At 36.7% G+C, this 20651-nt stretch overlaps 1 protein-coding gene across 2 annotated transcripts in view; it reads left to right on the top strand.

Annotated features, from left to right (window-relative positions):
• The window catches only part of PLCB1 (phospholipase C beta 1), a 1466985-nt gene that overhangs the window by 965079 nt on the left and 481255 nt on the right, over positions 1-20651 (top strand). For both annotated transcript variants that reach the window (XM_053712164.1, XM_053712163.1), the window contains exon 13: positions 6849-6933. In XM_053712164.1, coding sequence (XP_053568139.1) covers positions 6849-6933 — 85 coding nt within the window. The remainder of the gene's footprint in view (positions 1-6848; positions 6934-20651) is intronic.

The raw sequence follows: 20651 nt of genomic DNA, 5'->3' as shown, positions 1-20651 counted from the left end.
ATACATGTATAGTGTAAAATATGATTCAAAGATGCAATAAATTTATATGCATTTATATTTTGACTGGAATGTCACTTTAATTCTATTTTAAGTAGCTGGCTCTTGTAACAAATTGAATAGCACAAAATGAGTTACAGGAATACAGACAACTGAAATGGTTGAAACATAAGATTTATATGGACATTCAAGTTAAATAAATATACAAGAAGTCCCTGGTTCTTTAAGTTATTTTGTAATTATATTGTATGGCATTAAAAGCGTATTTTGAATGCATTATTTAAAGGATTTTAATAGATATATACAGAAATAAACATAGAGATGCACTCAACTAGGCTTAGAACTAAAGCTGGAAATATTTCCTTGCTTAGTCCCTCCTTACTCCCAGGGTACATAGTTTTTCTGCACACTATGCCTTTCACAAAGGTAAAATCTCCTGTAGCATATCAGTCTGACCCTGACAAATGACAGACCTGCACAGAAATACCAGGCATTTTTCCTCTGAACAAGGGAAAACAAACAAACAAACAAACCCCAGACGTACGTTTCAGCCTCTATGGGCCTCGTCAGTGAGGTGCAGTTGCATCCCTCTAAGACATGTGTGCAAGGAGACCACGACTGGTTACCCTTTTTTTATTTTAGGGTGACCTAAGAGCATTTGCATAAATACAGAAATAAACATAGAGATTCACTCAACTAGGCTTAGAACTAAAGCTGGAAATACTTCCTTGCTTAGTCCCTCCTTACTCCCAGGGTACAAACTCTTTATAGATAGATAGATAGATAGATAGATAGATAGATAGATAGATAGATAGATGACAGATAGATATATAGATGTTCCTGCACTAATAAAACAATTTGCAGCATTTTGCACCCTGCATGGTGCACTGCAGCCTCTCTGAACATACTGGAAAATTGCAGTAAATTAAGGCTAAATAATAAACCACAAATGGACATTTATTTTTCAACACATTATGAAATATTTTAAAAGGAATGTGATTTTACATTTAATGTTCATTTCAAACAAAAATTATTTGTCGTTTTAACCTTCTTCTCTTGCAAAACAGTCCATAGATATTATAAGGCCCTCTGGACAACCTAAAGGTACAATAGTATTCACATCCATACCAGGGTTTCTTCTTTGAGGCCATGTGTTTGTCAACTGCATTCAGAATCAATAACATGTTTGTACAAAGTGACAATCAAATTAGACTGCAGAAAAACATGAGATATACCAGTGGTGTTTGCGATGTCTGCACTGTCATTGTCATACGTCTGCTGCTTAAAGTGATTAATCATTTTTGACAGTATAACCTCTTTATTGTACTATAGAAGGAATGGTAGGTGCAGTGACAATATTATTTTCCCAGCCTGTCAATACAAACTTTAGTTCCAGATGTACTCTTAGGCAAACCTCTAAATCTTTTCTGGAGTTTTTATATAACAGAATGAGGGAATTAAGAAACTTTAGGAAGACCGAGGTATTGCATTCCCAAACATAAAATGTTATAACTGGGCATGTATGACTAAAGTGGCTTTAGATTGGCTTACAGAAGCTAATTATATTACACATTACAAGGAAGAGGAGGAAATGATTAGACCTTATTCCCTCAAGGCCCTCTTGCACAAACTGAAAGAGTCAATATCTAAAAAAGTAATTCCAAAGTACACATTTCTGAACATAATTCAAGCTTGGACTAAATTATGCAGAATATTAAGGATTGACAATACATGTTCAAAGTACTTACCGATTAGGGGCGACCCTGATTTTAAACTAGAACTTAAAGGGACACTGAACCCAAATTTTTTTCTTTCATGATTCAGATAGAGCATGAAAATTTAAGCAACTTTCTAATTTACTCCTATTATCAACTTTTCTTCGTTCTCTTGCTATCTTTATTTTAAAAGCAGGAATGTAAATCTTAGCAGCTAGCCCATTTTAGGTTCAGCACCATGGATAGCTCTTGCTTATTGGAAGCTTACATTTACCCACCAATAAGCAAGCATAACCCAGGTTCTCAATAAAAAATGGGCCGGCTCCTATGCATCACATTCCTGATTTTTAAATAAAGATAGCAAGAAAACGAATTTGGGTTTACTGTCCATTTAACTTCTACTTTTTTAAAATATGGTCTCAGAAAGGTCTAAAATACATCTCAAAAGTAGAACCACAATCCAAAACTATTCAGTTATTTAATTATCTGTTTTTGGAATATAATCTAAATAAAAAACAATTCTTTGCCTATTTACAAATAAGACACTATGGGGCCTATTTATCAATGTGCGAGCGGACATGATACAAAGTAGAGTATCATGTCTGCCGCACATCGATAAATGCCGACAACATATACACTGTAGGCATTTATCATTGCACCAGCAGTTCTTGTATTCGATCAGGTTGATTTCTGTCCGCCACCTCAGTGCAGGCGAACAAGTTATGGAGCAGCAGTCTTAAAGACCATACAGAGACCATACAGAGACCATACGGAGCTTGATCAATATGCCCCAAAATATCTAAATTAAATGTGAGAGAAAATTCCACTTGGTCCCTGTGTAACTGTTATCACATGGGGTTTCACTCCATATCTATAACATATAAAACTTTAATAGCACAAGTTGCACCAATCTGACGTGTCTTTATCAAAAGTGGTTATATGATTTTGAAGATTTAGAGTTTGAAGCATTCAGGAAGAGTATCTCCTCTAATAGGAGATATACAACAGCCACCTCAATAAAAGAATCTCATATGAATCTAATGCACAGATAATATATGACTCCAAGTGTGATGGCTAACTGGTGTGAGCATGAGAAAAAATGATGTCCAAAGTGTAGTGCTCCGGTAGCAGACCTCATACACGTATTTTGGACCTGCCCAAAGCTCCAAAATGTTTGGCATCAAGGTACCTACTGGACTAATAAGTTTTTACCTGTAAAACTAAACCTTGATGGATATCATATTTTATAATTAGGGATATGGGTCCATATGTTTAGGGTTATTGATAATTTAATAGATTAACTCAGTTATCCCATTTAGGGTTAATAATGAAATATATTACTAGTTTGACCCCTTACTTTATACTAAGATACACAAGCATCTGTTATTTAGAGAGGAGCATGACTATATATATGTGTGAATTAGGCAGAGAGCATGCTGCAATTTGCTGTGTACATAGTAAAGTATACTAAGTATGATTCTCAGCATAATATAAATATATATGACTGACACGGTAACACTGTTTATGTTGTGTATTAACTTTTGTTTTTAAACTTGTCTGTATGTAATTCGAATTATGTTATGTATTGACTGATGTCAGGGCAGTTGGACCCTATATAAAGACGGATGTTGTACATAGCAATTGAGTCTCTGATGAAGCGCCACTAGGGGGCGTGAAACGCGTCAGACTACCTACCTATTCACGTCTGTCCAGGTTGAATTTTAATAATAAACCTTTGTTTTTTCTATTGGATCCATTGTGCAGCCTCACCTCTGTTTTTGCAAAGAACTATTGTCCACTTATAAGTGTCAAGTTTATGAGAATGTATTTGAGAATGTTTTGTTTATGATTGTCATTGTTTCTTCTCTTGAATAACAAATAAAAAAGAAAAAAAAGAAACTTGTATGTGGTGTAACATAGTAACAAATTAGATGAGGTTACAAAAAAAAGAAGTCCATCAAGTTTAACCTATACAAATCTTAATATACTGACAAAAAAAGCTCCAGCCCTTAAATTACACCCATTAAAAAGGTAAAATGTTTAACACAAGCAATCATATCCCTGAGTTTTATTTCTAGCCAGAAATGTATCCAAGCCATTTTTAAATTTATCTAAGGCATTTACTACCTCCTCAGGTAATGATTTCCACAATTTTATTGCTCTTACAGTAAAGAAACATTTATGTTGCAGGTGATTAAATCTCTTTTGCGCCAGCCTTAAATTGTGACCCCTTGTCACGTGTCCCATTTGTTTTTTGTGGGTGGAGATACGAGGTGAAGGTTGGGCCCTTGACAAGCCGAGAAATGTTGTTGGCATGGCTGAAATCCTGAGCAGGGCTTAGGCATTCCCTGAAAAACAAGACATTTGCCCTGACCAAGAAACTTCAAGCAGGATGCAAGGACACCCTCCAAACCAATGACAATCCTGCTTGACCTGGGACAGTTCAGAGATCTTCATTTGTGGTTTCTATTTGCTATTGAGACAAGTCTTTTGTTGACGCACCTATGGTTTAATTCAAAGCATTTGTCCTTAGTTCCTGGACTGGCATTACATGCTGAGATTACACATTGCCCATTTACAGTCATTAAGGGCTATAAACAGACCCTGACTTAAGAATCTGTGTGACTCAGATATGCTCATAAAGGGAGGTGCTAAAATTCTGGTCTATTTGGCACTTTATGACTAGAATCCCCTGTTATGGGGCATGCTGCTTATTAAAAAAACTAAACTAAAAATAAAATGCTGCATACATGGAGAGATAAATGGTTGGGATTATATTTTAGTCAGTATAATCATTGATTGTAGTGTCCCTTTATTTTTTTAATATTCTGTCATGCACCCATCTGTTGTTATACTCTCAAGTGGGATAGTCCTTCTGTTCATAAATCTGAATTCCTACTAGCAGAGAAATGCCAAGTAAAACTAGGTTATTTTCTACTCTTGGGATCATTATCTGCTTTTTTCAATCCAATCACTTTTTCACTTGGACAAAATGCAGGACAGACAAATGTAAAATACTTAAGGGGTTAGTATGATTCTCTGTGTCATTTGTACAGTAATTCTCATCCATCTGCGCTCTCCTAGGAAGTTATATTAACAGCTATTGATAGTCAGAACTTCCCTAGAGGATTTTGGCAAAACAAGTTTATTCAGCTGCCTACTACAATGTCCTCTGTGGTCAGCGGAGAGTGCACATCAGGCAAACACATTTACTAGCCCTCAGGCCATTATGTGACAGCTTTGATGATATACTTACACTGTAGTGGACAGGAGATTATGAACCCTTTGGGAAGATGAAATCTCAAATGGCTGCTTAATGTCTGAGATGACAGAATACAATTCAACTAAGTTCAAATTTCCTGTTCTAAAACATATTTACCTCACAAAGTGCTCTCCATAAAATCATTTTAGATATCAGTCACCTTGAATTTTATCATATTTTTAAGGCTCATTTATGTATAATAGAGTTTATATTTAATAAGAGGAAAGTTACATTTCGAAGTTCAAGTTGCAGTTTGAAGACTGAATCAATTCTTGTTACAAAAATAATAAGCACTTAATAAAATAAACATGATATATTATTGTCACCGAATAATTAACATCGCAGATAAGTTATTTTTTAATATTCAGCTCGGACAGAGACATTCTTCATAATTTTGTGTTTCCGAAAAAATAAAGATGTAAAATCACTGAAATAAAAAAACACTGAGAGACCCATCTGCTAATTACTACTGAAGTTTGTATTGTTTGACATATTGTTGAAATTTGCAATATCTTGTAGACTAAATGTATCATTCTTAAAGGGAAATAACCCGCAAAAATGATTTCATGATTTAGAATGTAAAATTGTAAAAAAAAACTTTTCAATTTACTTCTATTTTCACATTTACTTTGTTCTCTTGGTATCCGTGGTTGAAAAGCAGCTTCGAACGTGCACATGACTGGAGCAATATATGGCAGCAGTTTTATAACTGTTTTACATTTGCAAGAACAGTAAGGGGCAGCAGTGTTTCCTGCCATGTACTGCTCCAGAAATCTGCACGCTGCATATCTAGATATGCCTTCATCAAAGAATACAATAAGAATGAAGTAATTTGATAATAAAAGTAAATTTGAAAACTTATTTTTTAAATTGTATTCTCTGTCTGAATCACGAAAGAAAATGTTTTTGTTTCATATCCCTTTAATGTGTGGCAAAGTAAACCCTTCACTGTATTCACTGTAGTGAATTAATAACTCTGCTAAAGCTGTTTTACACACATTTTGCATTTAAACATCAATATTAATGCTTTTTTAAACAAACAGATTTTACTTCATTCAAATGTTAAAGGGGCATTGAGGTTAATGTTAAACTTTCATGATTCAGATAGAACATACAAACTTAATAATTTACATTTATTATCAAATTTACAGTTTTCTCTATGTATCCTTGGTTAAAACCTAGCTCCTTTCTATAAGAGCATAATTAAGATATCTAGATAGGCTCGTGAATGTGCATGTGCATTGAGCACTATATGTTTACTTTCATTGCTCCAAACAAAGCTGTCATATAGAACATATTGCACATACACACCAAGGACTCCATGTACTAAGCATCGAAAGCTGCTCCTGAGCCCTTGCGGGGCAGGTTCGCATATGCGAGTCTGCTTCCTCCAATGTAAGAAGCAGCAGTCAATAGATCGCTGCTTTTTACACTCAACACCACCTCTGAGGCGAGGGAAAATCACAGAGAGCTTACTCGCTCTCTGTGATTGACTATTCCTTCTCTCACGTGATTGGTTGTGTGAAAGAAGGGGCGGGCATTACACACACACTTGAGTGTGTAATGATACATATGGCAGCGGATCCTGTTTGTAAGCTGATCATATGTAGCGAAGGCGAACGGACAACTTCTCAAGTTGAGAAGTTTGTCTGCTCGCTCCTTCGTACTTAGGGCCCAAAGTATGCTCTCATGGAAAAAAGCCAACTTTCAACAAATTAGTAGAATGAATTAGTAGAAAGACGCTTTTTATGTATAAATTTTGTGTATAAATTATGAACTTTTCATTTTGCAGTAGATACAAGTAGAGTTTCAAGTGCTGTTAAATTAAATATAATTTGAGTAAAATATATTCTTCATTTTGTTCTTGTTTTTAGTCCAAAGCAACAGGCAAAGATGGCTGAGTATTGCAAGCAAATATTTGGAGATGGACTTCTGACGGAACATTTAGAAAAATATCCGGTAAGATTATTTAACATATATTTAGTTGTTTCTTTTGGACATAATTTTTCTTATAACTTTGCAATTTGTAGAGCTTTTTTTCCAGCCTATATGTATATTATCTGAGTAGAGTTTTGCATAAAAACATTGGAAGTTCTTTAACTTTTCCATTCAGAGCCTAACATGTTCTTAATATATTCAATTCCAGCTAAAACAAAACATATTTTAGAAATATGTTTTGGTAAATAAATTTATACTCAATTATACTCAAAATATTTATGTCTCTAAACATAATTTTAAAGAGTCACTGTGCTGTATTTTTTTCCACTTATGGCTAGATTTCAAGTGGAGCAGTATTTAACGCTACTGCTCAAGCACTTACGCAGCTAGAAGTACTAAGTAAAATGTTTTTGCTAACCTGATGAGCGTAAAAAGCCGAAGTTAGAATATTGCAAGCGCATTAACATGTTCTCCCAAAGAAGTCCATAGAGCAAGAAAGTGTAAAAAAAACACCCTACTCACACGCAAAACCAATCGCATATTCTCAAGTGCACTAACCCGACATAAAAATATGAATATAATTCCCATTCCAGTTTTCTTCACATAGCAGAATATGTTCTGTTTATTCTTAAATACATATTTCTATATATACATCTGATGGTATTTTGGTACAATATATATCTATACCCATATATTCATGATTATATATAGGTATAGAATAGATATATACAGATATATATAGGAATATCTATGTTAAAAATACATAGAACAGATCTTGCTATGTGCAGAACATTAGAATGTGAAATATTTACAGTAAATATACAGTATAACACTTTATTAAATATCAATATTGCACAAATATGATTTTACATGTTTTCATCTACTTGACTGCAAAAGGCTCCAATGCACACACACACACGCGCGCACACATATATATATATATCTATATATATATCAACATATATGTAACATATAAAAAATCATATTCCTTATATATGGGGAAAGTAAATAAAGGATAACAAGATCAACCAAGATCAAGATACATTCTAAGGACTGCATTTTTTTGAAGCAGCGCATGCTGCTTTGAAACCCCATCATATAGGCTCGCCTGAAACGTAACTTAAGAAGCAGCGGTCATAAGACTGCTGCTCCTTAACCTGTCTGACACCTTTTAGGTGGCGGATTGAAATCATTGCGATCCGATCAGTCTTGATAAAGGCGCAAGTTACGGCGCTGAAACGCGTAGAAAACCTGACATCGAGTGTGGATAAGATTGGCTCCAGTACAGGAAACACTCCCCCCACGATCCGGTTGCCTGATAGGTCCTCAGTGTACAACGTCACACGCACACCCAGGTAGGAAGCAGTTGCGGAGGAAATTCAAACAGCGGCAACGGCCGCTTGGAGAACTCGGCCTACTCACACAAGCACTCTTCCCAGAACCCACGGCATTACAAAGACAAACACGGAGGTAAGGAATATCAGAGGTCCGGTTAGGGGGAGAAAAAACTGTAAACCTTTTTTTACCAGCAAAATACCAATTTGGATTTTAACAGTTTCATAATCAGTTGTGGCCACAACTTAAGGAAATCACAAAGGATTACAATATCCGAACTCTCAGTACAATTTTTTAAGACATTTATTACAAGGATGTACCCCTATATGCTCTAAACAAATATACATGCTTACATGGTATAATAATATATGTTAGTAGAATTGTCTTTTTAAATATCCTAGTAAAACTTCTTTTATATACAAAAAACGATTTTGTTTATTTTATCATTTATAAAGTACAGTTGAAAGTACATGTTGGAATCACATTTGTCATCATTGCAAAATAATAATTACCTCGGAGTTTAAAGAAATAGAAGATTATTGCCAGTCAGCTATTATTATTATTTTTTTTCCCACAATAAGAACTTAAGGAATAGGAGTATCTAAGTAACACTAGACACAGATTGACACAATTAGTAACGCACATTTTACTTTATAAACACTTTGATACAAATTTCTTTTGATACAAATTTCTTTTAATGCATTGAAACATTTCATATAGGAAACGACACAACATTTCCACCAGACAACCACAAAAGTGCTAATTAGAAGAATCAATACACCTTCACCACCTTATTAAGTATACTAGAAACACAAATTTGTGAGATAATATAATTTTGAAATATTTTTAAGTTTATAATAGAATCACAGCCTAAACTCACAGCTCTTTTTGAGCGCTCCCCACACCCACTTTGCACACTTCTATACATCTGATATTGGGAGCATATCAGACTTGGGGAAGCCAGTTGAGTCTGATCTACACATCACTCCGCACCCTCCTTTTCTTGCGGTCCGATCAGGATGATTGACAGCCCCTGCTAAGGCCGATTGGCTGCCAGTAATCAGTGGGCGGCATTGCACAAGCATTTCACCATTTAGCGATGTAGAACGGATATGATTCGCTACAGCTAAGTACTGACCTTTACTACTCTTTTAGTAGTTTAACACTTTTCAGTTGTTTTTACCACTATTATCACTATTGTTAGTGTGCCAGACTTTTGTCTTTCTTCTGCTAATTTTTGTCACACTCTCCTAGATACTTTGTATTCATTATTGTGTATACAGATATAATGATTCTTGAATAATTATGCGTATACTTTTGTGAAAGGAAGACATCCAGCAATGCTTATTATTGTTTACTAGTCCTAAAGCCCATTTACATGGGCCATTTTTTGCAGTACAGCGGTCCCACCCCTTGCTCTCTCTCTCTCCCTCTCTTTTGCTCTCTATCTCTCTCCCCCCTCTCTTTTGTTCTCTCTCTCCCCCCCTCTCTTTTGCGCTCTCTCTCCCCCTCTCTTTTGCTCTCTCTCTCCCCCCTCTCTTTCACTCTCTCTCCCCCCTGTTTTGCTCTCCCTCTCTCTCTCCCCCTCTCTTGCTTTCTCTCCTCCTCTCTTTTTCTCGCTCTCTCTCCCCTTCTCTTTTGCACTCTCTCTCTCCCCCTCTCTTTTGCGCTCTCTCTCTCCCCCTCACTTTTGCTCTCTCTCCCCCCTCTTTTGCTCTCTCTTTCTCCCTCCTCTCTTTTGCTCTCTCTCCCCCCCCTTTTTTGCTATCTCTCTCCCCCCTCTTTTGCTCTCTCTCCCCCTCTCTTTTGCTCGCTCTCTCTCTCTCCCCTCTCTTGCTCTCTCCCTCTCTCTTTTGCTCTCTCTCCCCCTATCTCTTGCACTCTCTCTCACCCACTCTCTTTTGCGCTCTCTCGTCTCTCTCTTTTTTTTTTTTTTTTTTTAAATAAGTTTTTTATTGAGGTTTTATAAAATGATACAAATAAAGAGAAAGACATCCGTAGACAGTAATATCAGCAAGACAAATATTCTGAACATACAAGTATAGTAGAAAAGTGAGTCTATTATAATTCTGATCAAACAGTCTGAAAAACTTTGAAAACTTTAAAACAGTGTGAACCTTGTGCCCATAGATCTTATGAAATAACCAGCCACCCTATCAGACTGATAGAATAAACTGATCTACCATAGACAAAAAATAGGCAAGAGTAATGATCGAAAATAAATTGAACTGGCATGTCCAGAAAACTTTTATAAAGGGTGGATTTGAACCTCTTTTTTATATTCTAAGAAGAATAGGAATGGTCCCCGTTTTGCAGTGAGAGACATAAACTAGTTTATCTGATCAAAAGAATTTGAGGCAAAAGGGGGAGTTAGCAGTATAGATTATTGGGGGGAGGGAATTGCAGCGGGCAAGAGCCGCTCTGAATGAGACAAGGGGGGGGGGGCGGAGCCAGTTAAAATTTTAGAGTGGGAAACAATTGAGGAGTATAGATGTTATAAGTAGTATTATGCTTAACCCTTGAGACATTATAGTAAAGAGAAACGAGATGTGTGTGTGTGGGGGTGGGAAGTGGGGAAGCAAGATGTACTATAGCCCAATTACTTAAACTTTTATAAATTAAAATGGTAGAGTAGAAAGCTACTAAACAGTAAGTTGAAATAAGGGCATTAAGTAAGTTATGTCACTTACTTGTAAGTCTATCTCTAATAGGCCAAGATTATGCTTTTTGCAGTAATACACTAGTGATTACAATAAAAATAGTAACAATATAATATTTTAACCTGCGTCAGTATAGTAAAGTATAGTAAAAAAAAAAAAAAAGAAGACACTCTTTAGATATTAGAAAGTAGTAGAACTTTGTAAAGCTCCAAACAATATATTGGGGGAGATAGCTAGATCAAATAATGGTAACATGTGTAAGTTAATTGGCCTCTATATGCCGAGATCCATATAAACTATTATGTACAGTAATGACGTGATAGGTACCATTTACAATTATGTAAGCATTATATGAATAGTTGATTCAGCCAGTTATCATCAGCATCTACATATTAGCCCATATATGGGTAGGAATTGGAGTCAGTAATACTGGCAGTTCAAGTAACTACCTGATGGAGATCAAACATCTTAAACACTGGGGGGTAGTCTCTTCCCTCGTGGAGATATGTAACAATTGGTTAAGTTATTATCTTTCTGGTTGAGGGTATTAAACTTGACTATAAAAGGAAGATTTTAGTCTATTACGACACTGAGCTAATATATATGAGCTATAAACTTAAGAAGGTGAGCTATGCAGCTAGAGATTGTGGATGGAGTGTGGTTATCTAACACTTGGTAACATGTGAAACAGAACGCTAGACAATGCACAGTGATAGAACAAACTATCATATAGTAATTAGTTAACATCAATACGTGTCCATTAAGAGGAACCAGTGAATGCTGTCTGTAGGCAAAGGTCAATATGTACAAATAGTAAGAGGATTAATATCACTGATAACGCTGAGTTTTGTGATAGAGCTAGACACCATTTGGGTGCCCATTAGGAGAGAACCAATTAGAAAGGCATATATAGTCACTCCTACATGCATAACTAAACAGATACATATATATGCCCATTTGCAAGGTGAAAGAGAACTCTTAGTCTGAATAAATAGTAACTTATAGAATTGGAGAGATAGAATTTTAACCACCTATGTATATCTGATCCCCATAAGTAGATAAACTGAAGATGCATTCCTATCTTATATATTAGCTACTTAGATACACATCACTAGGTTATATAATATACTAAGAAAGACAGGGCCTATAAAGACACATAACCTAGATACATATTCCATATAATGCAACAAAAAAGAAAGTAAGAGAAGGGAACAAAACCATTAGGGAGACTTAGTGTTAATGCCAGGAGATGACAATAAATGAATGTCTGCACCACGCTGCCTTAGTTATAGGCAACCCATATTTTAAAGCATGGTGAAAGTACTTAACTTTGCCATAACGGGGTACATAAAGCTATATTTCAAGAAGGTGATTATTATATATACAGAGTAAGTCTACATCCATATTTGTCACAGAGTTAACCTCTTCTTACCCGATCTCAATAACAGTGTGGCTTAAGGTAGTATGGTTATATCATATAAAATGTAAGGCCTGCTAGAGAGCATGTAACTAGTCATTAAAGGTATATAGTGTGGTATTCTAGTAAGAAAACAGATCATGCATAAGACACAAAAGCCAACAAGAAACAAAAAATGATATGTGCTTGAGACCTACTAATGGGTGTCATGTGAAAATTACAATACATAACAATAACTGCATATGGTTAAAAATTAAGCAGTTAAAATTCTAATAGGTAAGAATGGATACCTAATATATTCATTGCAAGGCATCAAACTTAGCAAAGTCAGAAATAATATTATAAAATGGAGAGTTTATCTATAGATATGACCATGTTAAATGATTTCAGCCTTCTTGCATGAGATTTTATATAGAGCTAACGGTTAACTTAGGGAGAATTGGCATAAATTAATATCTGACATTTACATTGCAAGGCGTCAAACAAGACAGGATTGGCTAAAGATAGAAAAACATATTAGTGTTCATTAATATACAGAACGATTAAACAACAGGATAATATATGAAGGATATACTTAAGGACCCATTATCATAGTGGAGGATAACAGTAGTCAGTGTCCCAAGCATAGGTGTCCCAAGCATAGGTATAGTCAAGTCTCAACTGCTGTTCCATTTATAAATGAGTCCATCAGCATATATACGAGTTCATAACTCTTCAGTTCGTGACCCGTATAGACAGGACAAGAAGAAAGCACCAAACACTGCCCTGCTCTACACATACATTGGGCTCTAACCTACTCCGGCTTTGCTTGTAATAGGGCCCAAATGTGAGCTAACATAGTCCTGTCCGGATAGTGGAATAAGCCTGCACCTCAATGCCCGCAAACTGTAATTTATCAAATGGCCAGGTTGCAGCGTAAGTGCCACCGGGGCTGACACCACCAAAGGGTTCCATAGGCCAGCAACTGCCACCGGCTGGGCAAACTGTGGTAGCAGAGAGAACTCTTGTGTAGCGGTGGGCAGATCCTTCTGTCTACTCTTAGAAGCACACAGAGCCGATTTGGGGGCCATATGTTTCCCTTCAAGTTCCCACACTGTTGAGGAAGAGCGCGGCTCTGCTTCTATCTCTCCCAGCTCTGGCAAACTACTCCAATCTTGTGTTGCATTGTGTTGGGAGGTTTCTGCTTCCTTTTCAGGGGGGTGCCAGGTATATTGTAGTTGGTCACGCTGCGTCGCCATATAGGGCTTGAGACTCCATGCTTCTGTTCCCCGTATCTTCCCGGCTCCCTGAGGCACTTTCTTTTTCAGTTGCGGCAGGTCAGATAAAATCAAGCAGGTTATCATATCTGCCTCTCCCTCCGGTTTCGTGATTATCAATTGTTTCTGAGCATATGCTAAAGATGGCATCCCCTCATTAATTTGCGCGGCAGTTGTGTGTAAAGTCTCCTCGGGCATTGGTATCGCCTGCACAGAGGGTGAAGGGGAGAGAGCTGATGATTGACTCGTTTCGTAGGGTCTAAAACCCAGCATGATCTTGTCAGGGGGATTTTCTAGATTAACCTGGATGTCACCTGTAAGCGCTGTATAGTCCCTGGCACACTGAGTAGAATCTGTGGTCTCGGCTGCATGGGTCAGCTGCGGTGCAAGGGCTGATAGTAAAGACTGTAGATCATCTTTCAGGGCCTTAAAGTGCTGGTCTAGCAGTTGTTGGCTACGCTGCTCCCAATTTTCTAGAGCTTCTAGGACTTCCATATCAGCGGTATCGTTGTAGTAATGGTGCCGTCTGAAATCTCCACGTGGTACAGCTTGAAGGCAATCAGAAGTATTATCCTCATTAGGTATAGAATCTCCGGTTTTATGAAGTGTACCACAGACAGTACTAGCTTTCCTGAGTTATATATGAAAGGTTTGGGCTCTCAAAATAATAATTATAGCCTATATTAATATCTAAAAGCCCGGAGCTGTATAGACACACATCTTACTGTCTCGGTAGTTGGCTCCGCCCCCCTCTCTCGTCTCTCTTTTGCGCTCTCTCCCCCCTCTCTTTCGTGCGCTCTCTCTCCACCCTCTGTTTTGCGCTCTCTCCCCCCTTTCTTTTGCTCTCTCTCTACCCCTCTCCTTTTCTCTCTATCTCCCCTCTCTTTTGCTTTCTCTCTCTACCCTCTCTATTACTATCTCTTCCCCCTCTCTTTTGCTCTCTTTCCCCTTTCTCTTTTGCTTTCTCTCTCCCCTCTCTTTTACTCTCTCTCTCCCCCCTCACTTTTGCTCTCTCTTCCCCTCTCTTTTGCTCTCTCCCCTCTCTTTTGCTCTCTCTCCCCCCTCTTTTGCTCTCTCTCCCCTCTCTTTTGCTCTCTCTCTCTCTCCTCTCTTTTGCTCTCTCTCCCCCCTCTTTTACTATTTCTCCCCCTCTCTTTTGCTCTATCTTCCTTCTCTTTTGCGCTCTCTTCCCCCTCCTTTGCTCTCCTTCCCCTCTCTTTTGCTCTCTCTCTCTCCTCTCTTTTGCACTCTCTCCCACCTCTCTTTTTCTCTCTCTCCCCTCTCTGTTGCTCTCTCTTGTTCTCTCTCCCCCCTCTCTGTTGCTCTCTCTCATAGCCATGGCCGCTCCTGCCTGGCCCCACCCCAGCCACGACCCACCCGACCCTGCCCATGTCATGCCCGGTCCTGCCCCAGCCATGCCCCGCCCCATCATGCCCGACCGGCCCCGCCTCCATCATGTCTACAGTTCTCGCGGCGGACAGGTCAGTTTGTTGAAGGCCAGGTGTATTTGTCCTCGTGCAGTCTCTACTGCGCATGACAGCTTCGGACAAACACACTTGACCTTTTATAGTATAGGATTATATATAACAATACAATAAAGTTTATTTCATAAAAATATTGCATCCCAAAACAAAGTTACTTTCAAAAGAAGTCATAGAAAGTTCCCTTAACTCATAGATTACATTTTAAAATTATTTCAATTCTATTTTAAAGTCCAATCTTATCTAATGTTTAAAAACAGGCATTTCAAAATGAATAATGTAAAATGCAGATTTCTTTGTGTAATATATATATATATACATATTCTCAAAAAAAGGAAAATATGCTGATTTGTTCTTTAATTTTCAAACCATTATTAGAATCGTAACATATTGTGAAAATGAAATCTAGCAAAAGCTGAATAACTCTTTTCTTAGCATCTCCTGGCTTTGCATTGGCTTCAGAATGTGTTACTTGCTTCTGTAACAGGAAACTGGGCCATTATCCATATATCCAAGTAATAGCTATAATAAATAGTTCTGCACCAGCAGCCATATATTAATATTATGGTATAATTAAAGCATTCTGCAGTCGACTTGCATTTTACATCGTTGTGTTTCTGATAGATCTACCATCTGCAATCAGCCCCACTTCAGGATAACTGAGCATTTGTTTTTATGGGACTGCAGATGTGATTTTTTTGGCAGGGTAAATACTAATGTGTAATTTATATGTAAAATGATCAGAATGTAAAACCATCAGAGTTATCTTTGTGTTTTAGATTCTAATTCTTTACAATCTATAGAACAGTAAATTTAACTGTGATAATTTCTTCAGTGTCCATATTTTCCTTTTTTTATGATATACTGTAAATAATTGTGTTGTCCCATAGTTCAGTTTCTATTTGCTGAATCATATCAGTCATTAATATTATTATTTATTTCAGAATTAAACTAATTTTATAAGTTCACATTTTTTAGACCCATATCAATCATGTCATCTTTTCTTCTCATATTGAGCATCCACTAAACTCTTTTAGAAAAACTTGAGATGTATGTAATGGTGTATTAGCTTGTATATTGGCCAAACCTCATTCTAATGTGCAGAACTGGTAATGTCTAGTAAAAGTTCAAATAATGCACATGTAAATTAACTGTACATTCAATAAAACTTAAAAACTGCTGCTACTGTGTTCTATGACATTTTAATATCCTGAACTCAAAATCTTCTTCCTAAAAAAAATACCAAAAGCAAGACATTAAATAAATATTGAAGCATTATAAAATACATATAAATAAAACATTGTATACATATTCACAATATACTCACAACCCCCAGCTAATAATATAGGTATCTTTTTAATGTCCTAGTTTCACTATTGTATTGTAACAAGATGAGTTGAGTTTTGGGTGACACATGTAAATTGTATTGCCATACAATACTGTGTAAATGGGTAATTTACATTACACTTTTAATGTAGGTAGCGATGTTGCTTTTAAAATTCCACTAGTATTGGAAAAACATCACCACCACATGTAAAGTAAAATGCATCTCAGTGAGACTGCCTTCAAACAATAATTTCAGCCCTGTTTATCATTTAATCAGCGATCTCGATCACATGTCGGATACCTTTTTAATACATTGCCATTACCACAATGCTTTTATCATTGGGCCCCTAGAGAGAATGAAGGAAAGAGAAAGAGGTAAGGAAAAAGACACTTCAACAGTGTAGACCACAAAGATTTAGAGTCCAGTTATCTAAAACTCCCTAGGCATTCTAAGATGTTCTAAGAAATCTTTCCAGTACTATGAAACCCCTATTTTTACTCTCAAAATGTGGTTTTTACCTTGAGCAAATACATACTGAAAGAATGCCCAGGAATGCCCAACAGCTCAGTAGCTTGTTCTATGGCAAGTTACCACCTGAGAACATCCTCTTTTAGTATAATTGTGTTTTCACAGAGGAGAACTTTCCTGAAGTATATCAGTCTGATCCCACCTAACAAGGTCAGTCTAGCTCAGGAATACCAGGCAATCCTCCTCTGAACAAGAAACATCGTAACCCCAGATGATTGTTTCGGCCTTCTTTGTCCCTCGTCAGTGAGTTGCAGTCATATAGATATGTATATATACATACAGAAAAAGAAGCACTTAACCAGGCACAAACAACAGCTCAGTAGTTTGTTATATGGGGTTTCCACCAGGGAGCAGCCCTTTTATTACTCTAAAATAAAAATACATCTATACAAAAATAGTGGCAATTTTAAGATACTATGCCCTGAAAGCTGAGTAATCACATTTCTATTGGCTGTAGGATTTCATTTTTAAAGATCACCCCCTGCTAACTTTGCTCACCCCTGCAAAGTTTCCATTTCCAGTGAGCTCTATTACTTTTTATGGGAAACCCTTTTATAAGATAATTGCCTGAGTCCAGGACCTGTAAGTGTCAGCATAGGCTTTCAAGCCTGATCCAATGAATGCTAGAAAATCTAGCAATAGTGAGAATGAAATGAGAGAACAAAGTAAATGAAAATAAATAGAGAGATAGAAAAACAAACTCAAACAGTTATATAAACAAGAAAGGTCACCAATTATGTCCTTAATATAGTTACATGGCCAAACATCAGACCGCAGACCAGACTGATGTTCGTTGAAAAGCATTTTTATTGGAAGGTATATGACCAAATTAGAGCTTAGTTCTGACCCATACCCTTCCAATAGTTTAAAGGCGAGGATGGTGAGGGAAAGTATACTGGGTTTGTATATCAGAATTGTGGGGCTTTGCTAGCCCTTAAATTCAAGAGTTAGGGCAGTTGCATACACTTTTATGTACAAGAAATGCAAAAAAGTTTGCAAAACAAAGAAAAAGACTGCCTGTCTCTATAAAGAGATTTTGCCAAAACCCAAAATCTAAAGTATGTAAAAGAAATGCAAGTATTAAAATTTGTCTCATACAAAAAGACCACTTATACTAAATAACTTTATTTGAGACAGCAAAATAGTCCGGCTGAACTAGTACAAACGTACACACACACTTTTAAATCTCGCTTAAACTCAGCAAAATAATGAACATCATACAAAGATTGTAAATACACCTAAGTCAGTAATATTGTTCTGATGTAACCATTCAGTGGCAATATTGAATAAACCTATCATAAGGTATTGCCTATGGTTTCAACGACAGGTTTGTAAATGAGAACATAAAAGCAATGAAGTTATATACTTTACTTTGCTCCTGCTTATATAGCAGATAATGAATGTAAGCAAATGAAACAGGAGTAATATTAAAGAATATATCACCTGATGCAATTCTGTTACAAAAAGCTCACATTAATATTTTTTTGTAGCTCAATCATGCTTGTGTCAATTGCAAAATGATATTATGTGTTTATGTTAATGTGACATCTCTCCATAACATAAGAGAGTTAACTTTTTAAGAAGTCCCAATAGTCAAATACAACCGCTTATTTAGCATATCTGTTTGTAAATAGAAGTAGTTAATTCTTATCTACATGAAATGTATCCCAAAGATTGTAAGGAACTGAATTAAATCCACAGTTTATTTACCACTATAGGAATCACAATGTTCAAATTGAATAAACCACACATGTGGTGTTGCTAATAGTGACTCTTGCAGATTATCAGATACCTTGTACCCTCTTAAATATTATAACGTTTGACTGAATATCAATATTGTCATCATAAGGGAATTTAGATAAGTAAAAAGATAACAAACATCAAGTGGATTTTGTTGGAAAGCATAATACTAAACTTCAAAAGAAGCCTCTTCTATAACGGAGGCTAATATTAACATTAGAAAGAGAAAAATACAAAAGCACTTCCCATCGATACTAATATTCAAAATATTCAAAATAAATAAATAAAATAAATATAAAAAAAACAGTGAGTGGAATGCACAGAATAACAGTAGAGTCCAAAATGGATCTGGCAATCAAATTCTCAAATTTCCAAATTCTCAATGTCCTTATTGGTAGGGAATATGGATAAAATTAGAATTAAAATTAAATCAAGGATCAAGTCTTGAAGCGTACCTATAAGTGTTAGGTGCTTTGATTGACAATCCCCTATCCAATCCAGTTCTAATAACTTTACCGGCGGTGTGCAAAACAGCCTATTTAAATCAGTTTAGCAGGTTCATATGTAATTTATTCTCTTGAAAAAGTCTGGTGGAGACCATAGGAAACGCGTTGAGGCTTTGTATAGCTCTCCCCTCGCACAAGCTGTGACCAAGCGGACCGGCTGCGGCGGTGTTTTGACTAAAAGCTGAAAGCTCAGGAACAGCTGATACACTATTGAGACTCACTGAACACACGCTGCAATCCTTTGAGGAATCCGGCTTCTATTGTTTCCAATTGAGACGTGAGAGAGCCATTCATGGTGATATTTATTCACTAAACTGCATGTTTTAACTTTTATCCTGTACGTTTTATTTTGTATTATTGCGCTTTTGAAATATTAGTAAATACTTTTACTCTTAGAGTGTGGTGCGCTCTTGTCCTTTATCTGTTTTAATATTAACATTAGCTATGCTGATTGCTGAGCAACACTGAGCTGAGCTAAGCTAAAAAAGTCTCTTCTATAGCAGAGACTGTGATTAATGTTATACTGACTCTGATATTATGACCAAGCAATTAGTGTCAATTATTCTTTTACTGAGTAAGCATCTAAAAGAAAAAGAGGTTCTATGACCTCGTGAGAGTGCCCCTGACGCGCGTTTCACATAACGCTTCTTTGGCTTCCTCTTTTCGAAAAATTTGCACATTGAGAATAGGTTTAACCTTTATTGAGCCAGTTACCTAAAAAAGTTATTTAACCCTGTTTAAACCAGTAACACACACAGAACAGGAATTTTACTTTTTTTTTTTTTTTTTAAACGAGTTACACAGATCACCATTTAACCAACTTTGAATCACATTGATTGTTGATTTAAGCACCAGATTACACAGTTAACAACACCAACAGTTTGTACCGTAAAACAATAGCGTTTAGATCTATTTTCCTGTCATGGATTCTTAATGAGAGATTTGACAAAAAAAGACAAAGGGCTCTATTTATCAACCAGCGGTTGCTGCTTCAGAGACCCATCGTTTCCCGCTCACCTGAAACAAAAGCTAAGAAACAGCAGTCGTAAGACCACTGCTCCTTAATCTGCCTGCCACCTAAAAAGTGGCGTATTGAAATAATCCCGATCTGATATTGGTGGGATGATTGACAGCCCCTGCTAGCAGCCAATTAGCCGCCAAAGAGCATGGGGCAGCATTGCAAAGCATTTCTGGTTAAATGCTTGTGCAGTGTTAAATGCGGGCATCGTATGCCTGCCGCGATGTCCAGTGGACATGATTTGCTGCAGTGAATCATGACTGCTCGACAACTGATAAATGGAGCCCAAAGTTCTCTCATAATGAAGATATGGATGCAATGTTGGAGCCCGCAATGCTTAAGTAGCAAGGATCTTAGGATGAATGCCACTTAACCTCTCTCCCACCTCAAGGGTGGTTAAGTGAACCTCTTGAGTGCTAACAACAGCTCTGAGCTGTTGCAAATTGTCTCACTCAGGTGCTAACGACGGCT

This window comes from Bombina bombina, chromosome 4, assembly GCF_027579735.1.
Source record: "Bombina bombina isolate aBomBom1 chromosome 4, aBomBom1.pri, whole genome shotgun sequence".
NCBI lineage: Eukaryota > Metazoa > Chordata > Amphibia > Anura > Bombinatoridae > Bombina > Bombina bombina.
The sequence above is the reverse complement of the archived record's forward strand: the minus strand, read 5'-3'. Positions and strand labels throughout refer to the sequence as shown.